Consider the following 27,057-nt stretch of genomic DNA (forward strand, 5'->3'; position numbering starts at 1 on the left):
ATATAAAATAAAATACAATGAATACGTTACTGAGTGTTATTTACTCTCACAACACAATTTCATTGTTCGACCGTTTCGCGGGGAGACGCAATCGCGAAGAAGCGAGCCAACGAGAGTCGTAAATTCTCGTTACGATTTGATAATCGACGTCACGAGTCGATCGATCCCCTATTTCGGTTAGGATAATAGAGGTGGTTGAACAACTTTGTAGCAACAAATTAAGTTAATGTCTGGTCAATAAACAGAGAACCAGTCAAGAGGTAGTGACTGATCTAAGGATGAAAAACCAGTGAAGTTCGGTGACGACGCTGTCGCAGAGGAAACTCGATATCTTGTGATGAAACCGACCGTAAGACTTTGTCGATAACCAGAAATGTTAGTTCTGCGGTATAGTCACTAATTCGTGACTGAACCTTCGCTCGAGTCAGTTGACTGATTTGAAATTTCATTTGATTGGCGCCACATAATGGTATGTCTACACATTGTCAGGTTAGCCCTAGAGGCTCACGTTTTCTCGGTTAAAAGATGTGCTGGAACTCCTTTCGTGTATGCTTGCGTGTCATGCATGCATCCTCCGTGCAATCACAAACATATCTGGCTACGTTAGTGTTGAGATATGTATAATTTTCTGTGCTGGACTAGGTTAAATACGTAGTAGAGATACTTGTATGTGAATATCAGTGTGTGAAAGTATGTGTGTCCGAAGCGTCTCGAACACAAATGAATGTAAACTCTTCAGTCGGTTAAGATCCGTCGAAGAGTCGGTTAAGAGTCGTCGAAGAGTGGGTTTACAGTCGGATATAGAAGAAAGTGCTGAGACGCGTGCAAGTGTGTATCGATGAATATATATAAGGAATCGTCCACGAATTAAATATATCATTGTTTTAATATTAATCCTCAGTATAAATTTAGTGTTCCTATAACATTATTTCGGCCTCAAAGATCCACAATTCTCAACAGTTAGGAATGACGATAATCGCAAAGCACTACACATCCTCTATATCCTTGACGAAATCAAACGATTTTCTAACAAATACAAAAGCAGAGTAAAAAATCTCATGTAACTCCGGTAGTGATAAATTGTTACCCCTGTACAATTACAAAAATGAAACGAAAACATTCTTTAGATTTCATACACTTTCTACAATATAATTTTACTCTCGTCATATAAACAATACTACTGTAAGTATCAACATTCATATGACTTTTGGAGTACTTGTCGCTTAAGGTACCTAAAACACACGACACTATAACTATTTGTAAATATTATGTAAATAATAAATACATATAAATATTAAATTAGTAAAAAAATTAAATAGCATATTGGATATATTGCAATCTTTTTGAAGGCAAAGCAAAATTTAAAATTCGACACTGACATGAAAAATAACGCCGCTTATGATTTGATATCAGTAAAGTAAACCTGGCTATCAATGGGTTGTAAGGAAAAATATGAAACTTTAAAGTTATCACACTCTATTTTTACTTACAATTGCATCACACCCGTAATTGCAACGACTGTATCAGGAGTTAGCCACAAAATTGACGTGTCACATACGTAACTGCACGAATCTGTACATTATTAATACTTAAGCACTAATAGAAGAATTAAAAGAATTAGACCTTTTAACAGAAGAAAATTTTTATTTTTTCATCGCCTCGGAAAAGGTTGCAATATGCTTAATATGCTATTTAATAAAGAAATATGTTTTCTTAAGCGTTGTTACGTATTTGTATAAATGAAATGCACAGTCTTTTGCACACTGGAAATGCGATGACTAAGAGCAGTTTCAAAGTAATGCCGAATAGGATTTATGCCTACTCGCAAATTCTATAAGGTTAACGGTTTGATCGAAAGAGAACTTAAATATATCTTACTATACGAGTTCTTAATGAATGCGACCTGAGGTTACAAAGTTACACATTCAGTGTTCAGTTGAAATAAAATCCCAAAATTTTACGATAAGGATAGATTAAGAATTTATTTTATGTATATGGAAAAATTCATCCTTCAAGATTTCCGAGGAGGAGATGTCTATCACGAGCAATCGCAGATATGCCACTTTATTGCTTAGATAAATGTTTAGAATAAAGATGTTTCTATTTCTTATATGCTCTTCAAGGAATGTAAAGGGTGTAGGTGAAGACCGGATGTTCTCAGTTCACTTCCAAAATTTTTATATACCTTGCCGATACAATCTTCGTTTTCATCAATATTAATGCGTGTAACCCATCTTACGATTTAGTGTTAGAAATTCTTCCCTTAAGTGCATCCTTACCCTGTGGAAAGGCCACAGTATAAAAGGGTTCTCATATGTGACCTAAAACACAATTAGTTCCTCATTTTTTGCGTATACACGGACTGTTATGTAAAATCGACTTAGTAAACTCTCTAACGCTGTCAAAATCCAGTATAATTTTAACTGACTGTTTTAATAAAATATTATGAAAGAAAATGTCAGTGTTATCTCAATGACAAGATAAATAAAGCATGGCGATTATTTTAAAGAACGAACCTTGATTTGCGATCTGTTTATCTCATTAATTCTTTTCAACAGCGTGAAATCATTACCGTACAGCGACCTCCATAAAACTATTTAACTTTCATGGATCGTTTTTCTTTTTTTAATTTTAGGTAATCAAAAATGTTGAAGTTAAGTAAAGCGATAATACATAATTTAATCTCACTTGTGGTGACTATAGTGTTGCAATGTTTTAGTGCTTGTTTTAAAGTTGTTGACTAATTCTTCAACATATGCTGTAAATAAAAATTTCCAAATATAATATATTAACATTTTAGTCTTTTGGATAGATTTTTTCTCATTATAAATGTATTTCCAACACGATTTGCACGTGATGATTTCAATGATCTGTATGAATACGATTGCAATACCCTTTTTGGAAAATTTAATCATTTGTGGGTTCGATGTACTAATATTTAAATGATGACACTAATTTGTTCGGTACAATGTATGTAGTTCATAATGTGTAAAGCAAATGCACATTATTACACATAAAATATTATATCGCGCACTTTTGAAAGGACTTTAAATAGGTGTTTTATATTTCATTTAATTTATAGTAAACCGACCAAACATATTTAGAGGAAAACAGAAAAAATGATTCGTCGTTACATAATATGTGACCTTATCATATCAACCATGACTCGAGAAATCAATAAATTTTATTTGTTGTATCACTGTACTTACTTCTGATCGAGTACATATATCTCAATTTCGTCTGCAACAAGCTTTCTTTAAATGACGACATAGGAAAAGGCCGCCTCGTATCTCTTCACGTACTTAAATGACATCAATGAGACCTGCCATAAAAGAAATTTTGCTGCATTTATAAAAATTTGACGCATTTAAACTGACACATTTTTCTTATGTAACTGAATAGGTAACCTAATGTACATACGTAACATTGCAACATTCCTTTTTGAAGTTATTACGTTTATAATCTAATCCTACGGCGAGTTCTACTGACTATTGTCCATCTAACAAGACGAGGTAGCAAATAACAAAACGTTCACGTGTGGCTACCAATCGATTTTCACTTGTCGATATTCAGGGACGAACTGGTACCTTCATTCTATAGTTCTTTCTAGTAGGTAATTAACTCACATAAAAATATTTGCGAATAATTCTGATTCTGAAGGGAAAAATATTACAAAATCATCAAGTAAAGCACGTATGAAAAAAACATAAATAGCTTCAACAAAAGTACCTTCTTATTTTCTAATACACAAGGGTCTGGAACCTGTGAACCGATAGTATTCTACTCATGCGTCAACCACGTGCACTTATTTATATTTACTGCATCGTTTCGTTGGATCGACTATAGTTCTATTGCGTGATAACTTCCCTTTGCATCCGTCCAATACTATATGTCAGGTCAATATATAATGCAACCAATAATTGCTATCTGCAAGTCAGCTAACAACGCAATAATTACATCGAGGGAAGTTATTAACCGCCACATTGGCACGAAGTACTACGCTGGCTAAGTATAATTTATTAAACTTCTCGTGGATACAAAACAATTGTATGCAGCTAACCTCTGTGATTATATAGATGCTTTTAAAGCAGTGTAATTGACTTCCAAGAATCTACTGTATATCGTTCTATCAGTTAAATTCCATGTATTTTATTCAATTCATAAAGCAAAGGAATGACACCAGAGAAAGTCATCTACATTACTTGGCTTAGCGTAGCCTTGTGTTTCTCTTGGCCACTTCCTGTCGGTAGCAGCAGGAATAAAGTCTTTGGTTTCAAAATTCTACAGGTAGCTACCGTTATTAGTGCCATTATGATGCTTCTACCTTTGATGTATTCGATTTATTTACATTTGGACGATATGGTCATTGTCTCTAAATCTTTCTCCGCGGTAACGAGTGTGAGTCAAATTGCTGTTCACACTTTCATATGTTTCATCAAGCACGACTCTTTTCAAGTAAGTTCTTATTCATTTTCTCTTAATATTCAATGTAAAAGAATACAACAACGCAGATACAGTTGCTCACAAGCGTATTCACACATTTGTACAAACTTTTTATGAATATATTATGTCTGTTATACAAAACATTTTGTGTATTGTGATTATATTGGTACAGTTCGAAACAAACTTAAAACAATAATATTACAATTACAAGATATTTAGCGCGGTTATTTCACAAAGATCTTAAACGCATTTAACCGTTATGTTAATAAAGTTCACTATTCAATAGGATTATATTGAATACTAACTATACTGTTATAATGAATATTCATGCTGTATATTAATTTATTGCTTAATATACATTTATGATAAATACGTTGTAATATCTATATCTATTTCCAGATTAGTTTCAAATTTTATCTATATAATCATGATAGTAGAAGCTAATAGTACCGGATGGTAGTGCTAATGAAATTACAAAATGTTTTATATAATATAGATAGTACATAAATATTATACACATACATAAAACGTGACCATAAAAAGTGAAATAACTTTTTACCTACTTCACACAAAAAAGTTATAAATAGAGTAAATTTAATTATTGAATTATTAGAAGGAAATTAATGTATTAGATCTTCTTTGACTATTTGCATTGTTTTTCCAATATTGACTTTTGTATGCATTGTTATTCGACGAACAACAATGTTTTTATAAAACAACTTTTTAATTTTTAAATTATCACCAAAAGATTTCCTTCGTAACAGCAAATAATCTCTCAAAGCAATAGCACTGGAAACTTGTTAAAAAGATATACAGATTTAAAACGCTCACTCCTTTCTGATGTATTCTGTAGGTTACGAATATACGTATTTTCATTATTTTTCTTAAGATATTAACAATTATAACTTAATCTTTATTACATTTTATTCTACATCATTATAGTCTGATTTGTCACAGTTTTTATATTTCAAAAGTATTATTCATATAACTTTTACTCCTATATTATAGACACTGATGCGCCCTAAAATCCTTCGAAACGCTCCGAACGCAAAGCGAAAAATTCGAATCACTTCGAATATGATTCGACATCAGTTTAAAACACTTTGATATCTGATAAATGTAAATCTTGAGCTTTCATAAGCCTTGAGTTTCCAAAATTTCATAAATTTTGGAAATTTCGAAGCTCTTCATAAAATGTAAAACTATAAACAATAAGCGGTGCTAAACAATAATCTAACTATTAATTTTAAACAATCCAACTATTATAATATAACTATAAACAATAATCAATACTTTTATATACTATAAAGTATACAAGGTTATCCACTCAACTCGGAATCTGCGCTCGTGCAACCATTAAGAACGGCAACAGTGTAATATATACTCTTGGTATTACAATCAAATGTCGCTCTTCATTTATAAACTATTGTTCGAAATATAATTAGGTGGGATCACACAACGGCTTGATTGACGCCGAAAAACTTCAAATTTGATATCACAATAAGGAAAAAACGATCACTGAGAAAGCGAGGTCCTCGTGTTTATCCGACGAATTTTGTGCGCTCCCGAGAATCGAAGTAAGGAAGCGCACCTGATTCTATTCTCACATATAGGTCGATTTTTTCTTTTTAATTCCAATCATTTTTAAAATTTGTTATTAAAAATTGCATTCAACTGCCGGAGTTATTAACAAAGTACAATGAAATTATTCGCACTCCTACAAACATTAAGGCCCTTTTCCTATCTCGTTCAGTAATTTCCATTTTCAACGTATTAACATATTCACGCCGGCACTGCTATTTATGTTTCTCGTCGTGGAGCGGCGCTCATATTCATGCTTTACTTCCTCTGGCGGCGCTACTATTGTTTATTCAAACATTGTACTTATTTTGTTAAGATAAGACTCGCAAAATAAAACGCCGTGTTTTTTCTTCAATTAATATGCGTTAAATTTCCATTATTTAAATTTTCAACTGTATGGAAATTTTGTCTAGTTACTGAATAAACTATATTTTTCGTGGTATGCAGCGTCTGATGGAACATTCAGGTGTGAGCCACCGGTGGTATGCGCCGGCGTGATTTTTTTGTAGAAATTCGCTGTTACTACCTCATTTATTTACCAAATGTCCAGCTGGACAAATTGTAAAGTACAAATTAAATAATAAAAAAAACTACCTGATTTTGGATCGTTCTGCTGTGAATACATGGAATGAAAGAATAAGGAACGAGGAAACTAATTAAGGTACGATAAGGCACTTCACAGAATTCATATTTAGACAAATCAATTTTAAAAAGTAAAAATACACAACTCTCGCACTACAATGGTTGTTTATGTTAGAAGTGAAACTGATCGCTCGAAGCAGTTGCCGATGTAACTTGCCTGGCGGTGACGCAATTATCCATAAATCGCCAAAATAAAGAGAATAAAGTTTTTACATTGTTTATTTTATTGTTATAAGATTGTTTTAGTTAAATTGTTGAAATTCTTACAATCTAGATGATATTGAACATGGCACACCCTCGAAAGACGGACGGTTCGATCAACAGCACGGGAGACGATATTTATGTTCGTTCGGACACAATATTTTGAGATTACATTGAATACTGATGTTGATGAACTGATGAGTTCTATCATTTGCCGACAAGTCCGAACACAGTTCTGCCCGAGCAGTCGAGCTAGGCGGACGTAAAATATAGTGCCTCCGACATTGTGCGACAAAAGTAGAGCAACAGAACCAATCAAGGATGGAAAAAATACCATCAATAAGAATACTAAACAAAGGAGAAACATACACTATAAACAGGGCAGTAGACCAACAGAGCCCAATTAAAACAACAAGTGAAGTACAGGACTGCTCAAATACAAAAGAAATAGAAATGGAAATAATACAAGAAGACGACGTAAAGAGCAATACCAACAAGGATCTACCACAACATAACGAAAGCTGGAAGACTGTAACTCCCAGCAAAAAAGGAAAAATAAACTCAAACACAAACGATAGGAGGACCACAGAAACAGAAAGACAACAATGGCTACAAGAAATTCCTACACAAAGCTCCTTCAGCTCACTGACAGAAGAGATGGACACAGACCCTACAGAAAAACCAAGAACACACACTCCTAAGCCACCGCCAATCCACATAGACGCAAAAATAATAGACTCCCTCATTGACCTGCTAAACACCACGGCAGGAAAAGAAAACTACACTATCAAACAGCTCAAACTGGAACAGGTAAAAGTACAAACTAATACCCCAGAAACCTACAGAAAAGTAACTAAAGCGCTAAAGGAAAGAAACGCTGGGTATCACACTTACCAACCCAAATCCGACAAGAGCTACAAAGCAGTAATCAGAGGTCTACACCCAAAAACAAATACAAACAAAATATGCGAGGAATTGGCCAAGATCGGACACCAGGTAAGAACGATCAACAATATAACCAGATTTGACACTAAGCAACCACTACCGCTATTCCTAATAGAGCTAGAACCGAAAAGCAACAACAACGAAATATTTGAAATTAAAAAAATCTCAAACACAATAATCACAGTCGAACCACCCAGACATAAAAGAGACATACTACAATGCATGCGGTGTCAACAATACGGACACACAAAAAACTACTGCAACAGAAACCCGGCGTGCGTCAAATGCGCAGGGAAGCACCTAACAGTGAACTGCCCACACACGGGAAAAATAAACGACGTAAAATGACACAATTGCGGTGGAAATCACCCAGCCAGCTACAAAGGCTGCGTAGTCAGAAAACAACTACAAAGCAAACTTTTCCCGCCGATTCGAAACAGGACACACAACAATTTCCGCACGCAATATGACAACGCAGAATCTACGTCAACACCAAAAACGCAGCACGCAAGGAACAATAACCACACTAACACCAACACCGCTAGAAACCGAAGCTACGCGCAAGTAGTCAACCGGTCGTCACCCTTGGATAATCAAGAACAGAACAACCACAGCAACGACGCTATAGAAATCAAAGAGTTAATAAAACATTCCATAAAAAACAACGAAATACTCACAAAAATGATAAGCGACCAAAACGAACTCCTCAGACAGCAAACACAATAAATAACAGTCAAATACAATTACTTACTAACATGATGAGCAAAAAATAAAAATAGACACGCTTAAAATAGAAGCCTGAAACTCTAACGGCCTACAACAAAGGACCCTAGAAACTAAAACATTCCTGTATAGCAATAATATCGATATACTACTCGTCTCAGAAACACACCTCACAATAAAAAGCTACATAAAAATATCGCACTACACCATATATGACACCAAACATCCTTCAGGAAAAGCACACGGAGGGACCGCAGTAGTAATAAAAAACGACATTAAACATCACCTACACAGCCAGGTCAGTAAGGAACATATACAAGCAACCACCGTTACCGTACAGACTAACAGCAACCAACTGCAGTTGTCAGCAGTATACGTACCGCCGCGACACAAAATCACAACGTAAATGTGGGAAGACTACTTCCGACACTTAGGTGACAAATAGGGTATATTGCAGCGGGAGACTATAACTCAAAGCACACATTATGGGGATCAAGAATCACCACACCTCGAGGCATAACATTGGAAAAATACATTAGAAATAATAAGCTCAATATATTATCCACAGGAAGACGGACATACTGGCCGACAGACCCGAGCAAAATGCCTGACCTGCTAGACTTTGCAGTTACAAAGGGACTAAACGCAAATAAACTAAACATAGCACCCAGCCTCGAGCTTACCTCCGACCATACGCCGTTAATAACTACATACAGAAACAAACCAATACTTTACAGCAACACAGAGAAGCTACGCAATAGAACCACCAAATGGCAAATATTCAAAGAAATAGTAGAGAGCAAAATCAGCTGCAACATTCCACTGAAAACACCTGAACTGTTAGAATTTAATCTTGGAATTAGGATTAATATTCTGTGGAAGACGCAATGTTTATGTTGAAATAATATAATGTGATATTTATTAAACAATTATTTCGAGAGTTATAAATGTGCGTTCTGGAATGTAGACAGTTGGCTAGTTATTCACAGACTAACTGCCTTAGTGACCTGTGGCGCTTGTAAAGATTTTGAACCCCCGCTATCTATAATGAGTGTGACCTGAGTAGATGTCTGTGTAACGTCACGTGCCATGGAACTTTTTAGCAGCTTCTCGATACAAAGCGTTACGCTGTCAAGGCGCGACACCGACGTGCCCAATGTTCCATCCATATCCTTATGTTTCTTCCGCCGAGTTCTCGGAAGAGCATGCACGTGTCACAGACGAAATTCGAGCAACTGTATATAACAAACCGAAATTCCGAACGCCTTATCGCGTGTGACCGTCCGGTCAGCACCCGTTCTCAGCCGCCTGAGTGGCATTCGATCACTCCAGCCGTTCTCCGAATTTTACACTAAGTATAAACAAAACCTTCTCCCACTCCAACGAATGGAAGAATATAAATGCTCCCTTCAAAATCATCCAGTCAGTCTAATAAAAAAATTCTTAACTAATCCAAGTATCGAAAGTGTATCATCGCGAACCGAAAAAATTGTATAAATTGAGTAAAAAATAAAAAGAACTTAATCTCCTTTTCGGAAATTAACAAGTTCCTTATTTTTACCTTAATTTTACACGACACACGCGCCAGCCGCCGCGGTACATCTAACGAACGTACGCTAGTGGGGATGGCGCTGGGCAACGAATGGAAGAATCTGTACGATCAAACACTCTATCCGCATGCGACTGATATCGTTGTATTCCAACACCCTTCCTCAACGATATTAGTCGCTTGATCATTGATTCTGCAAATTGCACTTCTGTAACAGAAAATTCAATTTAGTTGCACTTAGAGGTTTAGTTAGTAAATCAGCTATCATTTGATCAGTAGGACAATATTTTAACTCAATAATTTTCTTCTGCCGTAATTGTCTCACGAAATGATATCTAGTCTCTATATGCTTTGTTCTGTTGCTAAACCTATTATTTGTGGCTATTTGGATGCAGCTTTGATTATCATCGTAAAGAATTAAATTTAGTGAATCTTTGCCCAGAAGATCCCTTAAGATATAACTTATCCACATTCCTTCTTGACAGGCTTCACTCAGTGCGATGTATTCTGCCTCAGTTGATGATAATGCAACACATGATTGTTTGCGGCACGTCCAGCTTATGCATCCTCCATATAGTAGGTAGACGTAGCCGCTGTGAGATTTCCTCTCGACGCTGTATCCAGCCCAATCAGCATCAGCGTATCCTTCGATTGATTCGTTGTTGAATTCTCCTCCGAGCTTTAACTTGAGATCCTTAGTACCCATCAAGTATCTCTTAGCTTCTGTCCAGTCAGATTGCGTTGGGTTCTTATTAAACTGACTAAGTATCGTGACACTAGCCGATATATCGGGTCGCGAGATTGTTGCTATGTACAGCAAAGCTCCGGTAAGTTGCTGATACTGTTCCATTTTTTCCATTGGTTCGTCGTCACGTCGAGCTTTCATATAACCCGGGTCCAGTGGTATTTTAGAAAAACGCGCGTTATCAAGTCCTACACTAGATGCAACCTTTTCTATGTAGTTTGACTGATGGATGTAGTAAATACCTTCATTTCTCTCTACTTGAACCCCTAAGTAATGGTGTAGAGCTCCTAGATCTGTTATCGGGAAGCGATTCTTAAGACTCTTGGCTATTTCTCCTATCTTCTCATTTGTTTTCGCCGCAATGAGAATGACGTCAACGTACACAATGAGGTAAATTGAGCCTTCGCCTCTAACTAGAATGTACAGACACGGATCCACCTCGCTTTGATTAAAACCAAGTTCGACTAATGTCTCGTGTAGCTGCTCATTCCACACTCGAGCAGCTTGCTTCAGCCCATATATACTTTTGTTCAGTTTACATGCATATCTGCGGTCTTCGATCTCGTATCCTTCATGTAAACCGTTTCCTTTAGATAACCGTTTAAGAATGCCGTCTTTGCGTCATAGTGCTTAACCATAAGGTGTTTCTTACCTGCTATTGCCAGTAGGATTCTGAATGTAGTGTGCCTTACCACTGGCGCGAACACCTCGTCGTAGTCCTTACCGAATTTTTGTGAAAAACCTTTTGCTACCAACCTTGCCTTATATTTCACAATTTTCCCTTCGGTGTTTCTCTTTATCTTGTAGACCCATTTGCATCCAATAATCTTTCGCTCTTTAGGTGGAATCATGAGGTCCCAAGTCTTGTTATTCTTCAGCGAATCCATTTCCTCATCCATCGCCTTTATCCACAGTTCTGCATCTGGCCTTGATAGTGCCTCCTTTCGATCCTTTGGCTCTTCTAGGCTAACTGTCATGTTTAGTGCTCCCATGTACCTATCAGGAGGAATTCCTTTATTTAGTCTTTTTGATCGTCTTGGCTCTGAACCTTGAATATCTTCGGATTCATCTTTGGGTCCTTTTTCTTCAATAATTTCCTTATTGTTATCTCCTGTTTTATTTGCTGTACCTTCAGTAACGGTCTGTTCTTCAAAAATAATTTCTTCTGTCCCGGGTTCCTTATGAGTTTCAAGAAAGATCACATTACGGCTTATCTTTACTCTATCTGTAGCTGTATCGAGTAGTCTGTATGCCTTCGATTCTTCCGAATATCCGACAAACCTTAATTCTTCTGCTTTCTCGTCTAATTTTCTTCGACACTCTTGAGGTATATGTGCATATGCCATAGTACCAAAAGGACGAAGATTTTTTACGTCAGGTAGCTTAGAATACCATAATTCATACGGCGTCTTACCTGTGTGTTTTGTGGATAGGACATTTTGCAGGCAGTTGGCTGTGTGTATTGCCTCACCCCAGTACTTCTTGTCCATGTCGGCGTCAATAAGCATACATTTAGCCATTTCTATTAGAGAGCGATTCTTCCTTTCAGCGACTCCATTTTGCTGCGGTGAGTATCCTGCTGTGTATTGAATCTTTATACCTTCATTATGCAGGTAATTCCTCAGGTTGTTGTTGACGTATTCCCTTCCTCGATCTGATCTTATTGCTTTAGGTACCTTATTTAATTGATTTTTCATCGATTGCACAAATTCTTTAATATATTTCGTGGTTTCATGTTTTGTTTCCATCAGATATATTTTTGTGAATCTACTGAAATCGTCAATTATGGTTAAAGCATACCGTTTCTTACCTGGAGTTGCAGTCTGCATTGGGCCACAAACATCTGTATGTATGAGATCCAGAATACTATTCGTCCTTGTCGTTGATTCTTTAGGGAAAGGTTTTTTCGTCATTTTCCCTTTTATACAGCACTTGCAAATTTCACTTATTCCGCAGTCCTTTATCTTTATCCCGGTCGCAAGGCCATTTTCTAATTGCTTTATCGCGTTTATGTTTCTATGCCCGAAACGCTTATGCCAGGTATGTTGACAGTTTTCGTTGTGTTCCTTTTCTTTCGTTGTACATGCGCTTTCGATGGTCGGCAGTAGATATGAATTGCTTGAGGCTTTAGCGAATATTTCCACTACTCCATCTTTTACAATACGACAACCGTCATTCTCGAAGCTTACTTTATAGCCGTCACCCGTTAGTTTTTTCACCGAGAGTAGGTTTGAGCTTAGCTCAGGTATGTACAACACATTGTCAATATGCATGTTTGTTGTCTTACCGTTACTTGGGTGCTTTATTATACCTGATCCTTTGCCCTTTATTTGGACTGCCCTAACTTCGTCTGCTAGTAGTACAAAACCCTTTTCATCTGGATTGAAGCTGCTGAAAAAGTTTCTGTCTGCCGTCATGTGGCTCGTGGCCCCTGAGTCAATAATCCATGCATGCGTACGTCTTGTATCTTTATCACTCATTCCGAGGCAAAGTTCTTGGGAAATTTTCTCAGATGCTCTATGTTCTGTACTCACGAAAGCTTGCTGTTCTTCATCGGATCTATATTCCATTACCTTATTCACTTTATCCTTCTTTGTTTTCCATGTGGCGTATTTACGGCAATCCTTCTTCATGCGCCCGGGTTTTTTACAAAAGAAACATTTCATATTATTACTTCTACCATCACTTACTTTCATTACCGTCTCATTTTGGTCTGTTGTCCATCCTGAACCCCTGCGCCGCTTATATTCGTCGATGAGCTTTCCTTTGATGAATTCCATAGTGAGATCTGATTCCGGTCTACTTTCCAGGCTGCTAATTAGGGGACTGTATGACTCTGGTAGACTACGTAGAATCATTGCTACCGATATCTCCTCATCCAAGGGTTTTCCTAATGCTGTTAGCCGATCGAACATGTTCAACATTTCTGTTAAGTGATCTTCCAAATTTCCGCCGTCAGCTAAGTTCATTCGACATATATCCTTGAGCAGAAATACTTTATTCGATAATGATGCTTTTTGATGATAGTTCTTCAGGGCCTCCCATGCTTGCTTCGCCGATCTTGCGCCCCGAATGTGAATAAGCTGACTATCCTCGACAAGTAACCCTATTGTCGCACGAGCCTGATCGTCTTTATCTAGCCAATTTTGATCCATCTTGTCGGGCGCTGGAGTTGGATCTCTGATCACTGTCCAGACTTTATCTTTAATTAATAACAATTCGAGTTTATCTCTCCACGTCTCGTAATTGCTGCCGTTAAGTCTTTGAATCTCGAAACGTGCACTACCTGCCATTGTTATTTTGCTTTAGTCCGCACTTATACACTTATACACTTATATCTCACTGTAATGCTTTATGTTAATTGTTTAACATTAACTTTAGTCACGAACTTATTTCAACACTAGCACATTGGGTCTGGGCCCATAACCTGTTAGAATTTAATCTTGGAATTAGGATTAATATTCTGTGGAAGACACAATGTTTATGTTGAAATAATATAATGTGATATTTATTAAACAATTATTTCGAGAGTTATAAATGTGCGTTCTGGAATGTAGACAGTTGGCTAGTTATTCACAGACTAACTGCCTTAGTGACCTGTGGCGCTTGTAATGATTTTGAACCCCCACTCTCTATGATGAGTGTGACCTGAGTAGATGTCTGTGTAACGTCACGTGCCATGGAACTTTTTAGCAGCTTCTCGATACAAAGCGCTACGCTGTCAAGGCGCGACACCGACGTGCCCAATGTTCCATCCATATCCTTATGTTTCTTCCGCCGAGTTCTCGGAAGAGCATGCACGCGCCAGCCGCCGCGGTACATCTAACGAACGTACGCTAGTGGGGATGGCGCTGGGCAACGAATGGAAGAATCTGTACGATCAAACACTCTATCCGCATGCGACTGATATCGTTGTATTCCAACATGAACACATCGATCAAGCAATAACAACATTCACAGAAACTATCCAAGAAGCCGCAAGGGCAACCACTATACCTGGAACAACCAACAGACAAACAAAAACAGTACCACTAGACATCCTCGAAAAAATTAGAGAAAAAAGAAAAGCAAAAGCAAAATGGCAAAAACACAGAACGAAAGAAAACAAAAAACAGCTAAACAAACTCGCAAAAGAAATAAAAAACAAAATAAAAGAGCACAACAACAACGAGTTCACAAAGTTCATCGAGTCACTATCTGCTCACGAGAACTACAACTACTCCCCATGGAAAGCACCAAAAAAAAAAAAGTAAAGAAGATAATAAAAATGGTACCAGCAATCAGAAGAGCAGATAACAAATGGGCAAGAAGCAACGAAGAGTAAGCTGAAGAATTTTCCAACCACCTATGCGACACATTCACCCCACATAACATCAACAACAGCAACCACAATAGTCATACGGACGAGGATGCGCTAACTACTAGTACACCAACTGACAATCACTACACCATACCCAAAGCAACAGCACAAGAAATCAGAAACATAATTAAGAAAACAAAAAATAATAAAGCACCAGGAATCGACCTAATTAACGGCAAAATCTTGAAAAACGTTCCGCCAAAAGCGATAAGACAAATCACAATAATAGTTAACGCAAGACTAAGAATACAATACTTCCCAAAAACTTGGAAACTGGCACAAATCATAATGATACCCAAACCAGGCCAGGACCCACACGAAACCAAATCCTACCGACCAATCTCACCAGTTCCGATGTTCTCTGAGATACTAGAGAAAATAATTTACGACCGAATAAAACCCATAATAGAGAAGAATCAACTAATACCGGATCACCAATTCGGATTCAGAAACAAACACTCCACAATAGAACAAACGCACAGACTCGCCAATGAAATCTTACAGGCGCTGGAAACAAAACAATACTGCACGGCACTCTTCATGGACATCGAAAAAGCATTCGATAAAATAAACCACACTAGCCTACTTCAATCAATCGGGAAACAGTTCCCGGGGCAGATATACCAATTAATTAAATCATACTTAAGCAGCAGAACCTTCATAGTAAAAATCAAAGACACATACTCTGAAGTTAAAGAAATCAAGACAGGAGTTCCGCAAGGAAGCTTCCTAGGACCAATTTTATACACATTATACACGGCCAACATACCAACAACTAACAATAGCAAAATACTGACATTCGCGGATGACACAGCTGTACTAGTCAGGCACGCTAACCCTGCAACAGCAGTTACATTACTACAAGAGCATATCACAAAAATAGAAAAGTGGCTTCAAGCAAAACAAATTAAAGCAAATCCCGATAAATGCAAACACATTACATTCACACTGCGAAAACAGAAACCACCAAACATTGTACTAAACGGCACACACATAATACAAACAAGGCAAGTCAAATACCTAGGACTCCACTTAGATACACGACTCACATGGAAACAGCATATTAAAGCAACAATAGACAAAATACAGATGGCAGGGAGACAAATGTACTGGCTAACAAGTCGAAAATCCAAACTAAGCATAGAAAACAAACTAAAAATATATAAAATGGTCATAAAACCAATCTGGACGTATGGAATAGCACTATGGGGAACAGCAGCAATGAGCCATATAATCAAAATAGAGGCAACGCAATCTAAAATACTCCGAACAATAGTAAACGCGCCATGGTACGTTAGAAACGAGGACATTCGGAAAGACCTGAGAATACCAACGGTCCAGGAGGAGATTAGCAAATGTGCAAGAAGGTACAGAGAAAGAATAGCAACGCACCCAAATCGGCTGGCAGCGGAAACGGTTGACACATCAAGCATAAAAAGAAGTGTTACGCCGCCTAAAACATCTGCACGCCAGCCCGCGCGACCGGACAACAACCGACCTGCGTAACGTCACTTCGACCCTCAATAAACCTAAGGGCCCACCATAACTTTCACTTTCCTGTATTGTTTCGCCATGTGTCGTCAATCTGTTTATCCTGAAGAATGTCTTAAGCCTAAAAGTATGTTCGACGCACATCTGGTTTTTTAGAGAGGTCCTTGGGTTTATTAGTCGCACTTAAAACACGGAGAAAGCGGGTATGCGCCCATGAGGAAAATCTGAATAGCCCTGTAATAAAACAAGCTAGATTTTCTCACGCACACAGTCATCTATCCACCACGATGGTAGGAGACTCCCTACTCATCCCTTCGAGCAGTAATGCAGGTCATGACCAATCGACACCTCGGTTCGTTACCCTCACTTTTCCTAACGAAATTGGGAACAACGAATCCGCGTTCTTTAGGCACAGGGGCACACCCACACCGAACTTTTCTTCCGTATGAAAAAGGGAGCGACAATCAGTCTAAAAACTAACGCCTAACGCGGCAGTCTACACATAGCGCGAGAGTCGCATACTTCCCGCAAATCTTTGTCGGTTCTCGGTGTGGTTGACCATACATCTTCTCTCCGAAATACATCATAGTGCTAAGTCCATTAATACACTAATTTCCAATATAAGAGCCCTGCTCTAGCGCACATATCTATCGCATCGTCGTGCGACAAGTTGTTAGCTACTTATTTCGGCATCAGTGTAGTCTAAGTGTTGGACATATATAATTTATAACTCTGTGAATCCCAGGGTTATACAAACTCAATCACCCCTTATTATCTCAACGGAAATCAGGGGATCGATCAATTCGTGGTGTCGATTGTTACAATCGTAACGGGGATTTACGACCCCCGTTGACGTCTCTCCTTGCGATTACGTCTCCCCGCGATTGGTCGAAAGTACAAGAAGATTAAAAAGGAAACACCCAACAGATCTCACAAAGGACATAACCTAACAAACACGATGATGGTACTACCCGGCTGGGGGTAGCCACCCACATGCTATACTAGGATACCGCTATAATATTTTACCAAATGTCCTACTGGACAAATTATAAAATTTAAATAAAAAAAAAAAAAGAAAAAAAATCCGAACAGACCCTGAGCACTGCCGTGCGAAAGTTACACTAATTTCTATTTTTTTTACTGGTATTCCTAAATATGAATTCTGCGAAGTGTCGGGTATCTTAATTGCTTTCTTTATTTCCCATCCTTACACTCGACTTATTTACGGCAAAGCGATATAAAATTAGGTAACAGTGATCAATTTGTAGAAAATGAATGTGAATAAGTTTTTATGTACGATGTACGATGTACGAACGAAATATTATAGAAGAAGGACCTCGATATTTGTAAGAATATAAACAATTTCATTGTAATTAACAAAGAACTCTGGCAGTTTAATGCGATTTTAAATAAAACAAATTACATTGTAATTACATTTTAGGTAATCATAATCCAAAATATCATTTACTTAAAAAATAAAATTGAGCTACATGTGGTAACAGAATCGAGTGTGCTTGCTTGCTTCGAAGCTTCGGTAGCGTGCAGTAACATGAAATTGTCGGGCGAAACCGCGAGGATCGCTTTCTTAGCTTTTTGTCTCCTCCTTATTTTGGCGTAAAATTTGAAGTTCTTCGGCGAAACCAAACTGCTCTGTGTTCTCGCCTAATTATACTTCTAGCAATAGCTCGTAGCTCGCGACATTTGATTCCAGTACTAAGCGTACATGTAACAAGTTCTGACTTAAATGGATAATTCTACATATGTAACTTTGCCAGGATTAAGTCTTTAAAGTTTCAATAAATTTCGAAAGCCCTGATAGATTTCAAAGTCTTGAATGTTAGATGAGTATCTAATATTGTATACTAATGTATATACAGGCAGTTCGACTACAGTTACAAAGATATTTGAGGGACGAAAAGCTAAAATAAAACAAAAATCAAGAATAAAAGAGTTGCGTTTTCGGTATTGCTTTTCAATTATTAACAATTCAAAATCGACTGAAATGTCTCTGTGCGTTGGCAAACCTCCGCACACGAACGAAAATAGGTCAACTCGAACAGTAAGGTGCACAGCAATCCTCAAATTGAACGATACATGGGCAGCAGCTCAGTACAAGTCGTAGAGAAGAAGACTATCATGCAGTGATGTAAACCAGCCTGCGCGACGTTTCATAAAGGCAATCGAAGATTAAACATAAAACATATTTATGCATAGAAATCCATAGTGGCATAACGGAAACCACTCTATCGAATTTCCGAATAGAGGGTATTAATGTTTCCTCTAATCCTATACCTTCATAAATAATTAATAAATGAAGCACATATTAATAATGTTTATACTATGTTCATACATGCACCACAGAAGAATTAGAGTGTCCAGACTGTTCACAGAGAAATCGTAACGAAAATATCAATCTACGGAAAGATAGGAGAAGTTTTTTTCTCATGTACGATGTTTTACACTAGCAACTTTCTCTCGCGGCGGTTAACACCCTTCCTCCATTCTTCCACACCAATCCAGAAAATTAACCTATTACCAGAGAAGTCCTTCCCTCACTCTCCCGACAAGAACTTGGTCTTAACAAATCAGCTTTTCTCGCATCATTAGACCCACCCATCGCAAGTGTCCTCCGCTGCATCATCGTTACAGAAAGTCAGTCTTTATACGTTTTTTGAACCTTCAACATCTATCAATCGAATTAATTGTACATTTCTAGTTAAGAATTTGTTGGAATAAACATTAATTGTATTCGTTAAGTCAGTGTAAAATCAATTTAACCACCCCTATTATCGCAAACGAAATCAGGGGATCGATCACTTCGTGGCGTCGATTATCCAATCGTAACGAGAATTTACGACTACCGTTGACGTGCTTCCCCGCGATCGTGTCTCCCCTCGAATGGTCGAAACAACAGTAAATACTCAATATAACTTCTGTTTCTTTGTAAACATTGTACACAATAAGTACGACATATACAACGCGCACTGTACACACTACACTCTGCACTGCCAAATCACTCGCGTTGGAACCAAGCAAAAGACATTAAAAAAATAACAAAGAATAGAAAAGTAACGGAAATAAAAAAGGTCAAAATACTAAAAATAGGTAGGCCCCAAAAAATCTACAACAGAATGACTTAAAACTATATTAAAACTATAATTAACTCCAACTTTATATTTATACAGTTCTCCTAACGTTTCTCTTTGGTTATCGAAATAATTCTGTCCTTCCAGAATTGTTTTACCTTCTTACCAAATTTCTGAAATCCATGAAACATAACAAACTAGTAAAACATCGTGATGAATCGTAGAAACATAATAAGTAGTGGTGAATGCATTCAGGAAGAAAAAATTACGATACTTTTCGCCAACGCTGTCATTTTCTTTGTATAATTTTCTCGAAATTAGCCAAGGACAATCACGATATCTGAGGTATTTCCTTTAAAAGCATGGTTGGGTATACCTATTGAGAAAACGAACGACTTTCAAGGATAGTATCATTTGGACAACAAAAACGAAAACTTGCAAGAGCTATTCAATGCGATAAATATAATTTTTCATGTTATTGTACATTAATGTATATTATTACACATTAGTCCATAAAACGATGCCTTAATTAATCCTTCGAACATATGTTTAAATAACATTTTTGGTTTTGTTTACTTCATATTTTAATTCATATGTATGTATGTGAATTTCGTAATATGTAATGATCAATAATTTGTGTTGGAAAATGTGCGTGGTTCATGCAAGACAACATACAACCACATTCAATAGCACCCCAAGAATATTTAATACGTATGTGATTTTTCTGTGAACATTTACCGACAGGAAAGTTGTAGTGCATATGTAAACTTTGTGTAAACATTGTTTATATGTACTCTTGTTCATTAAGTATCTATGAAATAAAAACTTAGAGGAAAGACTATCTTCTCTAGTTAAAAATTCCATCAGACAGTTTTCGATATGCTGTTATGGATTTCAATGAGTAATTATAATTACTCGCCATACTTACTACATCATATAATGAGTAATTGGTTATTTCGGCCAATCTTAAGTTGTCAATAACTAAAAAACAGCCGTAGGCGCAATTTTTCACCTTCAAATCAACCCTAAAAAATCACCCCTTATAATTTTTAGTACCTATAGCCGAACACTCTGTTAGTATACAGTTAGTGTAATACATACAAGGTGTTCGGCTACAGATGCAACAAAACTTACAGGGCGATTGTTGAAATCAAAATAAGATAAAAATCTAGGATAAAAAATTGTGTTATGGCTTTGTTTTTTTAGTCATTAATAATTAAAACTCGACAAAAATATGCCTTTGCATGAATAAACTTCCTTAACCTAGATCGCAGCTGTATGTCGCGCAACCGATAAATCATGCGATCTATCACGACACGAAACAAACACACTATTCTCAATAACCGCATTCTAGGAGATACCTGTGCGATCCAAGAACGTCGTACTTATCGCTCAGATTTTCTGAAATTTGATCTTTGTTGCATCACACGCATACCCCGTATACTACCACGCAAGACATTGAACAGATCCCCGGCCGTTTGAGAAGAATGGAGAAAATATCTGTTTCGACCACTCGCGGAGAGACGCGATCGCGAGGAAGCACGCCAACGGGAGTCGTAAATTCCCGTCACGATTAGATAATGGACGCCATGACATGATCGATCCCCTATTTCGATTAGGATAATAGAGGTGGTTAATTGAATATGACACTGATGTAACAAGGTATGAATGACAGTTTATTCCAACAACTTTGTGAGGAAGATAGTTACGCTGGTGCGTATGTATAAGATAAGTGAGTGACTGATCTTCGGGTGTAGACCCGGTCGAAGGATGTTGTATATTTGACGGTTGAAGAATCAGTGATGTTCGGTGACGATGCTGTAGCGGAGGAAAACTAAGGATGGGTGTGTCTAGCGCACGGAACCATCGGATTTGTTGTTAATTAGTTAAACGAATGTTGGTGGACTAGGAAGGGTCTTAGCTGCCCTTGATAAAAAGTTGCTATTAGGAAGCATCGTACGTGGGAAAACCCAACTTTCCCTTGTCCAGCCGTGGTAGACAATAGTCCTTAGAAAGTGTTTTAGCAAAAGATATTTGTTCGGTCTGAAGGGCCTTAGCAAGCAAATTATTGGGATTTATGACGGGTACTTAAGGCTCTTGAGGGTACGCCGTAAGGATGCGCGGCCATCTGGGGTCTGTCTAGCCCGCGGTGTATGGCCGGGTCCAGGTAGAGTGTTGTACGACGCAACAATATCCGTTTTCTCCATTGTACTTTTATTCATCCATTGCTATCGGCAAAATATAAAGAACATGTAAAATATGTTCTCTAAATATTCACGACATTATTAAATAATTTTTTGTTTAACTTTTGATAAACCTATAGAAACGTTATGCCCTCTCCGATTTTGATGATTTTTGAGTGTGTTATGAAGCTCAATACCTTGGACAATTTTTTTCTATATAGTTTCTCTATATAGTCAAAATCATTACAGTGTATTTTTGTCTTCTCCGTCAGTATTTTTTGACGGTCGCAGGCTGCTTATCTTCTGTTTATAAACGAACTGTATATGCGAGGCTGTAAAAAATATCTGTTATTTACACAGGGGATATATACAGTTATGTATATAGGGAAAAGCCGTGCAATACCGCCAAAAGTAGTTCTGACTGTTTTCACTAGATATTAGCATTTTGTTTGAATAAATAAATAAATATAATAATTTTGTGTGACATATTTCGGTACCATATTGTTTATTCCACTGTTTTCGTTGTTCTGATACGTTAAGCGTTACGTTGATATTCTGAGTATTAAAAGTTATTTTCTCAAAATTAATTTCTCTCCTTTTATTAAATTTCATTTATATTAGAACTCATTTTTGAAATTTTTCTTTTTACCGACTCTAGCCCAAGGGATAACAAAAAGAATTTTGAATGGTCGCTACTACATAACTCTCCCCTATATAGTATAATGCAAAAGCGACTGATTGACTGATCGTCAATACCCAGCTGAAACTACTGTAAAACCCGTGAAAATTAGAGAGTGTACGTCTTTTAAGACGTAGGCATGGAATAAGAAATGATTTTTGGAAATACGGACCTTACAAGGGGAGATTGCCACTAGCGACTAAAAGAGATGTAAACACTGCCAGAGATGCTCAATTCAATGTAGAATTATTTGCAGTGGTTGTGTTTATTCGATCGTTTACGGAGAAACGCGATCTCAAGAAGCGCGTTAACGGGAGTCGTAACTTCCCGTTACGATACACAATCGACGCCACGAAACTGATCGATTCCCCATTTCGTTTAGGATAATAGAGATAGTTGAATTAATTATAACGCTGAGGTAACAGGTTATAATGTACTCTTTATTCCAACAACTTGTAGACAAAATGCTTACGCTCGTTACGTATATATATGTCGGGTTAAGATCGGAATTTTGGGCGCGTAACAACTCTTCGCGTGGATTAGCCATCGTTTCACAAAGCCGAGATTATATTTACACGTATATACAAAACTATCATAAAGCTTAACAAATAATAAGTCTAATGAATAATAAGTTTGATGAACAATGAAGTTAGTGAATAATAAATTGTACGAATAATTAAGTTTAACAGATAATAAGTCTAATGAATAATAAGCTTAACGAATAGTAAGTTTAATGAATAACATGATTTACGAATAATAAATTTAATGAACACTATTAACAATGTTTTCGGGTTCAAACGAATCCACGGTCAACGAGATAACTCTTTACTAAGCGTAAAATAATCTTAGGCGCAAAATACGATTGACGAAAGTGCTCGATATGTCACTCTCCAAGGCAATCGCACAAATGCCAGCCTCGTGGAGATTTTTCTCGCTGTACGATTGCATTTTGTTTTCTATACTCGTTTGGAAACATTAAGAAGGTTCCAAACGCCCGTTGCTAGGCAGCCTCTGCCTGGAGTTCGATACACACTCGTTGGAAGTGTAACGTCAATCCACATCAGAGACCAGGCCGCTGTCACGACCGGCTCACTTTAAAATCGGAGATAAAGATGTGGCGACACTCGGTGACAATGTATATCGCCGAAGTGCCTAATGAGCCATCAATATCCCAACGATCCTTCCGCCGAATATTCGAGGAGAAGGCGTGCGTGGCGGCGATCGCGGATGCCTAACAAACTCAAGGATAGTGGGGATATTGAGGGTGACAAAAGACAAATAACCGAATCTGATCGGAAGTCGAGTTGTAAGAATCAGTGTTAAAAAGTTACGCCTAGAGCTCGGAAGAAAAATTGTGAATTGTGTTGGAAGAAAAATAAAGTTTTTTTTCTATTTTTTTTTTTTTTTTTTGTAGTTGTTCTCTTGTGTTATTTTACGTGACAGGAGCATCGAGAAAGTTCCAAACGCCGTTGCTAGGCAGTTTCTGCCTGGAGTTTGATTATTGATACAATGTCCCATTGTATCGGCACCTCCGAGGCAACCTCACACGTGGCTAGGCCCGCTCTTGAGGCCGCATGCCGCCACAACCACACTTCTTGGAAAACCCATACAACCACTCCAGACCTCCGTTAGGCAAAACGTCTATCCCGTGACCGTTGCTACGTTCGGCGGCCAATTGTCATCTCAAACCCAATCTCGCTATCACAAGTCTTGAACAATTACAGCTATGATAAAATCTAGGCTAAAGTACTAGAGGATGTTCCCAAAATTTCCAAGGAAAGGCTTCGGCTTTCCTTTCATCTCCGAGATATATATGTCGGAGATGAAAAGACCACCGGAGCCTTTGGAATTTTGGATATTCGCCACACGCAGACCCTATTCTTCGAGTAAGATGATTGCCAGATGTTGATGCGTCTCCGCAGTACATGTTCAGCTAGCCTGAGGGCCCGTTATAAATCTTAAGATTTAGGATAGATAGGAGAGACCTATTTTTCAACGAACGGCGTCTCCCACTAGCAACTTTCCCTCGAGGGCGACTAGCATCTTTTTCTAACCACCGATACGGAGATTCACCAATTAGCAGCAACGCCAATTTCCTCCACCTTCTGAACGAAGGCTGTCCTCGACGAACCCGATGATCTCGTGTCCTTAGACACACCCCATCATAGTTTTCCTCTGCAGCATCATCGGAGACGGAGAGTTCGTATTAACGTCTCTCTCGTCATTCTCTCGTGAGGTCGTATTAGCGAGTTACTTAGTGTCTGTACGCTCGGTGGATATACCAAGTTTTAACAAAGAGTCCGACTTAGATTTTGTGCACACGTACATCTATCAACCCGTTGACCGCGGATTCGTTATTGAACCTAGAATCATTGTCATTAGTTTCTATATCTTCGAGTATCTATAATAATTACCACAGTTACTTGTCCAATTCTATAATAATCGTATTTGCACTAGTCAATGTCTTCTCTATTGCATAACGACAATGTGTAATCTAAACGAAGATTCGATTCACGCCCCTAACCATAATTCTAATGTAAACCCGACATATATGTTAATTATATGAATGATGAAAGTAGTTAATAGTTAATGAATATATGTTGACTGAGTTAAAGTAGTGAACCCAGTGTAGAGACGTTGACTGATCGTTGACTGTAATCGTAGAAATAGTGAACTTCGGTGACGATGCTGTCATCACGTAAAATTCGTGATAAAAAAGGAGTAGCTGAGCAATAGCTTAACTTTTTTTTATTTAGTTTTTTACATTCACAATTTGTCTGATTTGGACATTTGGTAGAATTTTTTGGCTGTTTGATTATTATGTGGGTGGCTACCCCCAGTGGGACACCATCTTCGCGTTCGTTAGGTTATATCCTTTGCGAGATCTGTTGGGTGTTTCCTTTTTAATCTTCTTTCTATGCTTCATGTGTTGATCGTTTCCGCTGCCAGCCGGTTCGGGTGCATTGCTATTCTTTCTCTGTACCTTTTGCACATTTGCTAATCTCCTCCTGGACCGTTTGTATTCTCAGGTCTTTCCGAATGTCCTCGTTTCTAACGTACCATGGCGCGTTTACTATTGTTCGGAGTATTTTAGATTGCGTTGCCTCTATTTTGATTATACGGCTCATTGCTGCTGTTCCCCATAGTGCTATTCCATACGTCAAGATTGGTTTTATGACCATTTTATATATTTTTAGTTTGTTTTCTATGCTTAGTTTGGATTTTCGACTTGTTAGCCAGTACATTTGTCTCCCTGCCATCTGTATTTTGTCTATTGTTGCTTTAATATGCTGTTTCCATGTGAGTCGTGTATCTAAGTGGAGTCCTAGGTATTTGACTTGCCTTGTTTGTATTATGTGTGTGCCGTTTAGTACAATGTTTGGTGGTTTCTGTTTTCGCAGTGTGAATGTAATGTGTTTGCATTTATCGGGGTTTGCTTTAATTTGTTTTGCTTGAAGCCACTTTTCTATTTTTGTGATATGTTCTTGTAGTAATGTAACTGCTGTTGCAGGGTTAGCGTGCCTGACTAGTACAGCTGTGTCATCCGCGAATGTCAGTATTTTGCTATTGTTAGTTGTTGGTATGTTGGCCGTGTATAATGTGTATAAAATTGGTCCTAGGAAGCTTCCTTGCGGAACTCCTGCCTTGATTTCTTTAACTTCAGAGTATGTGTCTTTGATTTTTACTATGATGGTTCTGCTGCTTAAGTATGATTTGATTAATTGGTATATCTGCCCCGGGAACTGTTTCCTGATTGATTGAAGTAGGCTAGCGTGGTTTATTTTATCGAATGCTTTTTCGATGTCCATGAAGAGTACCGTGCAGTATTGTTTTGTTTCCAGCGCCTGTAAGATTTCATTGGCGAGTCTGTGCGTTTGTTCTATTGTGGTGTGTTTGTTTCTGAATCCGAATTGGTGATCCGGTATTAGTTGATTCTTCTCTATTATAGGTTTTATTCAGTCGTAAATTACTTTCTCTAGAAACTTAGAGAACACCGAAAGTACTGAGATTGGTCGGTAGGATTTGGTTTCGCGTGGGTCCTTGCCTGATTTGGGTATCATTATGATTTGTGCCAGTTTCCAAGTTTTCGGGAAGTATTGTATTCTTAGTCTTGCGTTAACTATTATTGTGATTTGTCTTATCGCTTTTGGCGGAACGTTTTTCAAGATTTTGCCGTTAATTAGGTCGATTCCTGGTGCTTTATTATTTTTTGTTTTCTTAATTATGTTTCTGATTTCTTGTGCTGTTGCTTTGGGTATGGTGTAGTGATTGTCAGTTGGTGTACTAGTAGTTAGCGCATCCTCGTCCGTATGACTATTGTGGTTGCTGTTGTTGATGTTATGTGGGGTGAATGTGTCGCATAGGTGGTTGGAAAATTCTTCAGCTTACTCTTCGTTGCTTCTTGCCCATTTGTTATCTGCTCTTCTGA

At 37.7% G+C, this 27,057-nt stretch overlaps 1 protein-coding gene across 1 annotated transcript in view; it reads left to right on the top strand.

Annotated features, from left to right (window-relative positions):
- The first annotated feature begins 4,148 nt into the window (after nt 1-4,148).
- Nucleotides 4,149-27,057, top strand: part of LOC117215106 (odorant receptor 22c-like) — a 38,355-nt gene continuing 15,446 nt past the window's right edge. Inside the window, exon 1 of the mRNA XM_033461538.1 lies at nt 4,149-4,455. Within this exon, the coding sequence (XP_033317429.1) occupies nt 4,174-4,455 (282 nt within the window). The 5' untranslated portion in view covers nt 4,149-4,173. The remainder of the gene's footprint in view (nt 4,456-27,057) is intronic.

This window comes from Bombus bifarius, unplaced genomic scaffold (genome assembly GCF_011952205.1).
Source record: "Bombus bifarius isolate JDL3187 unplaced genomic scaffold, Bbif_JDL3187 scf7180000009351, whole genome shotgun sequence".
Lineage (NCBI taxonomy): Eukaryota > Metazoa > Arthropoda > Insecta > Hymenoptera > Apidae > Bombus > Bombus bifarius.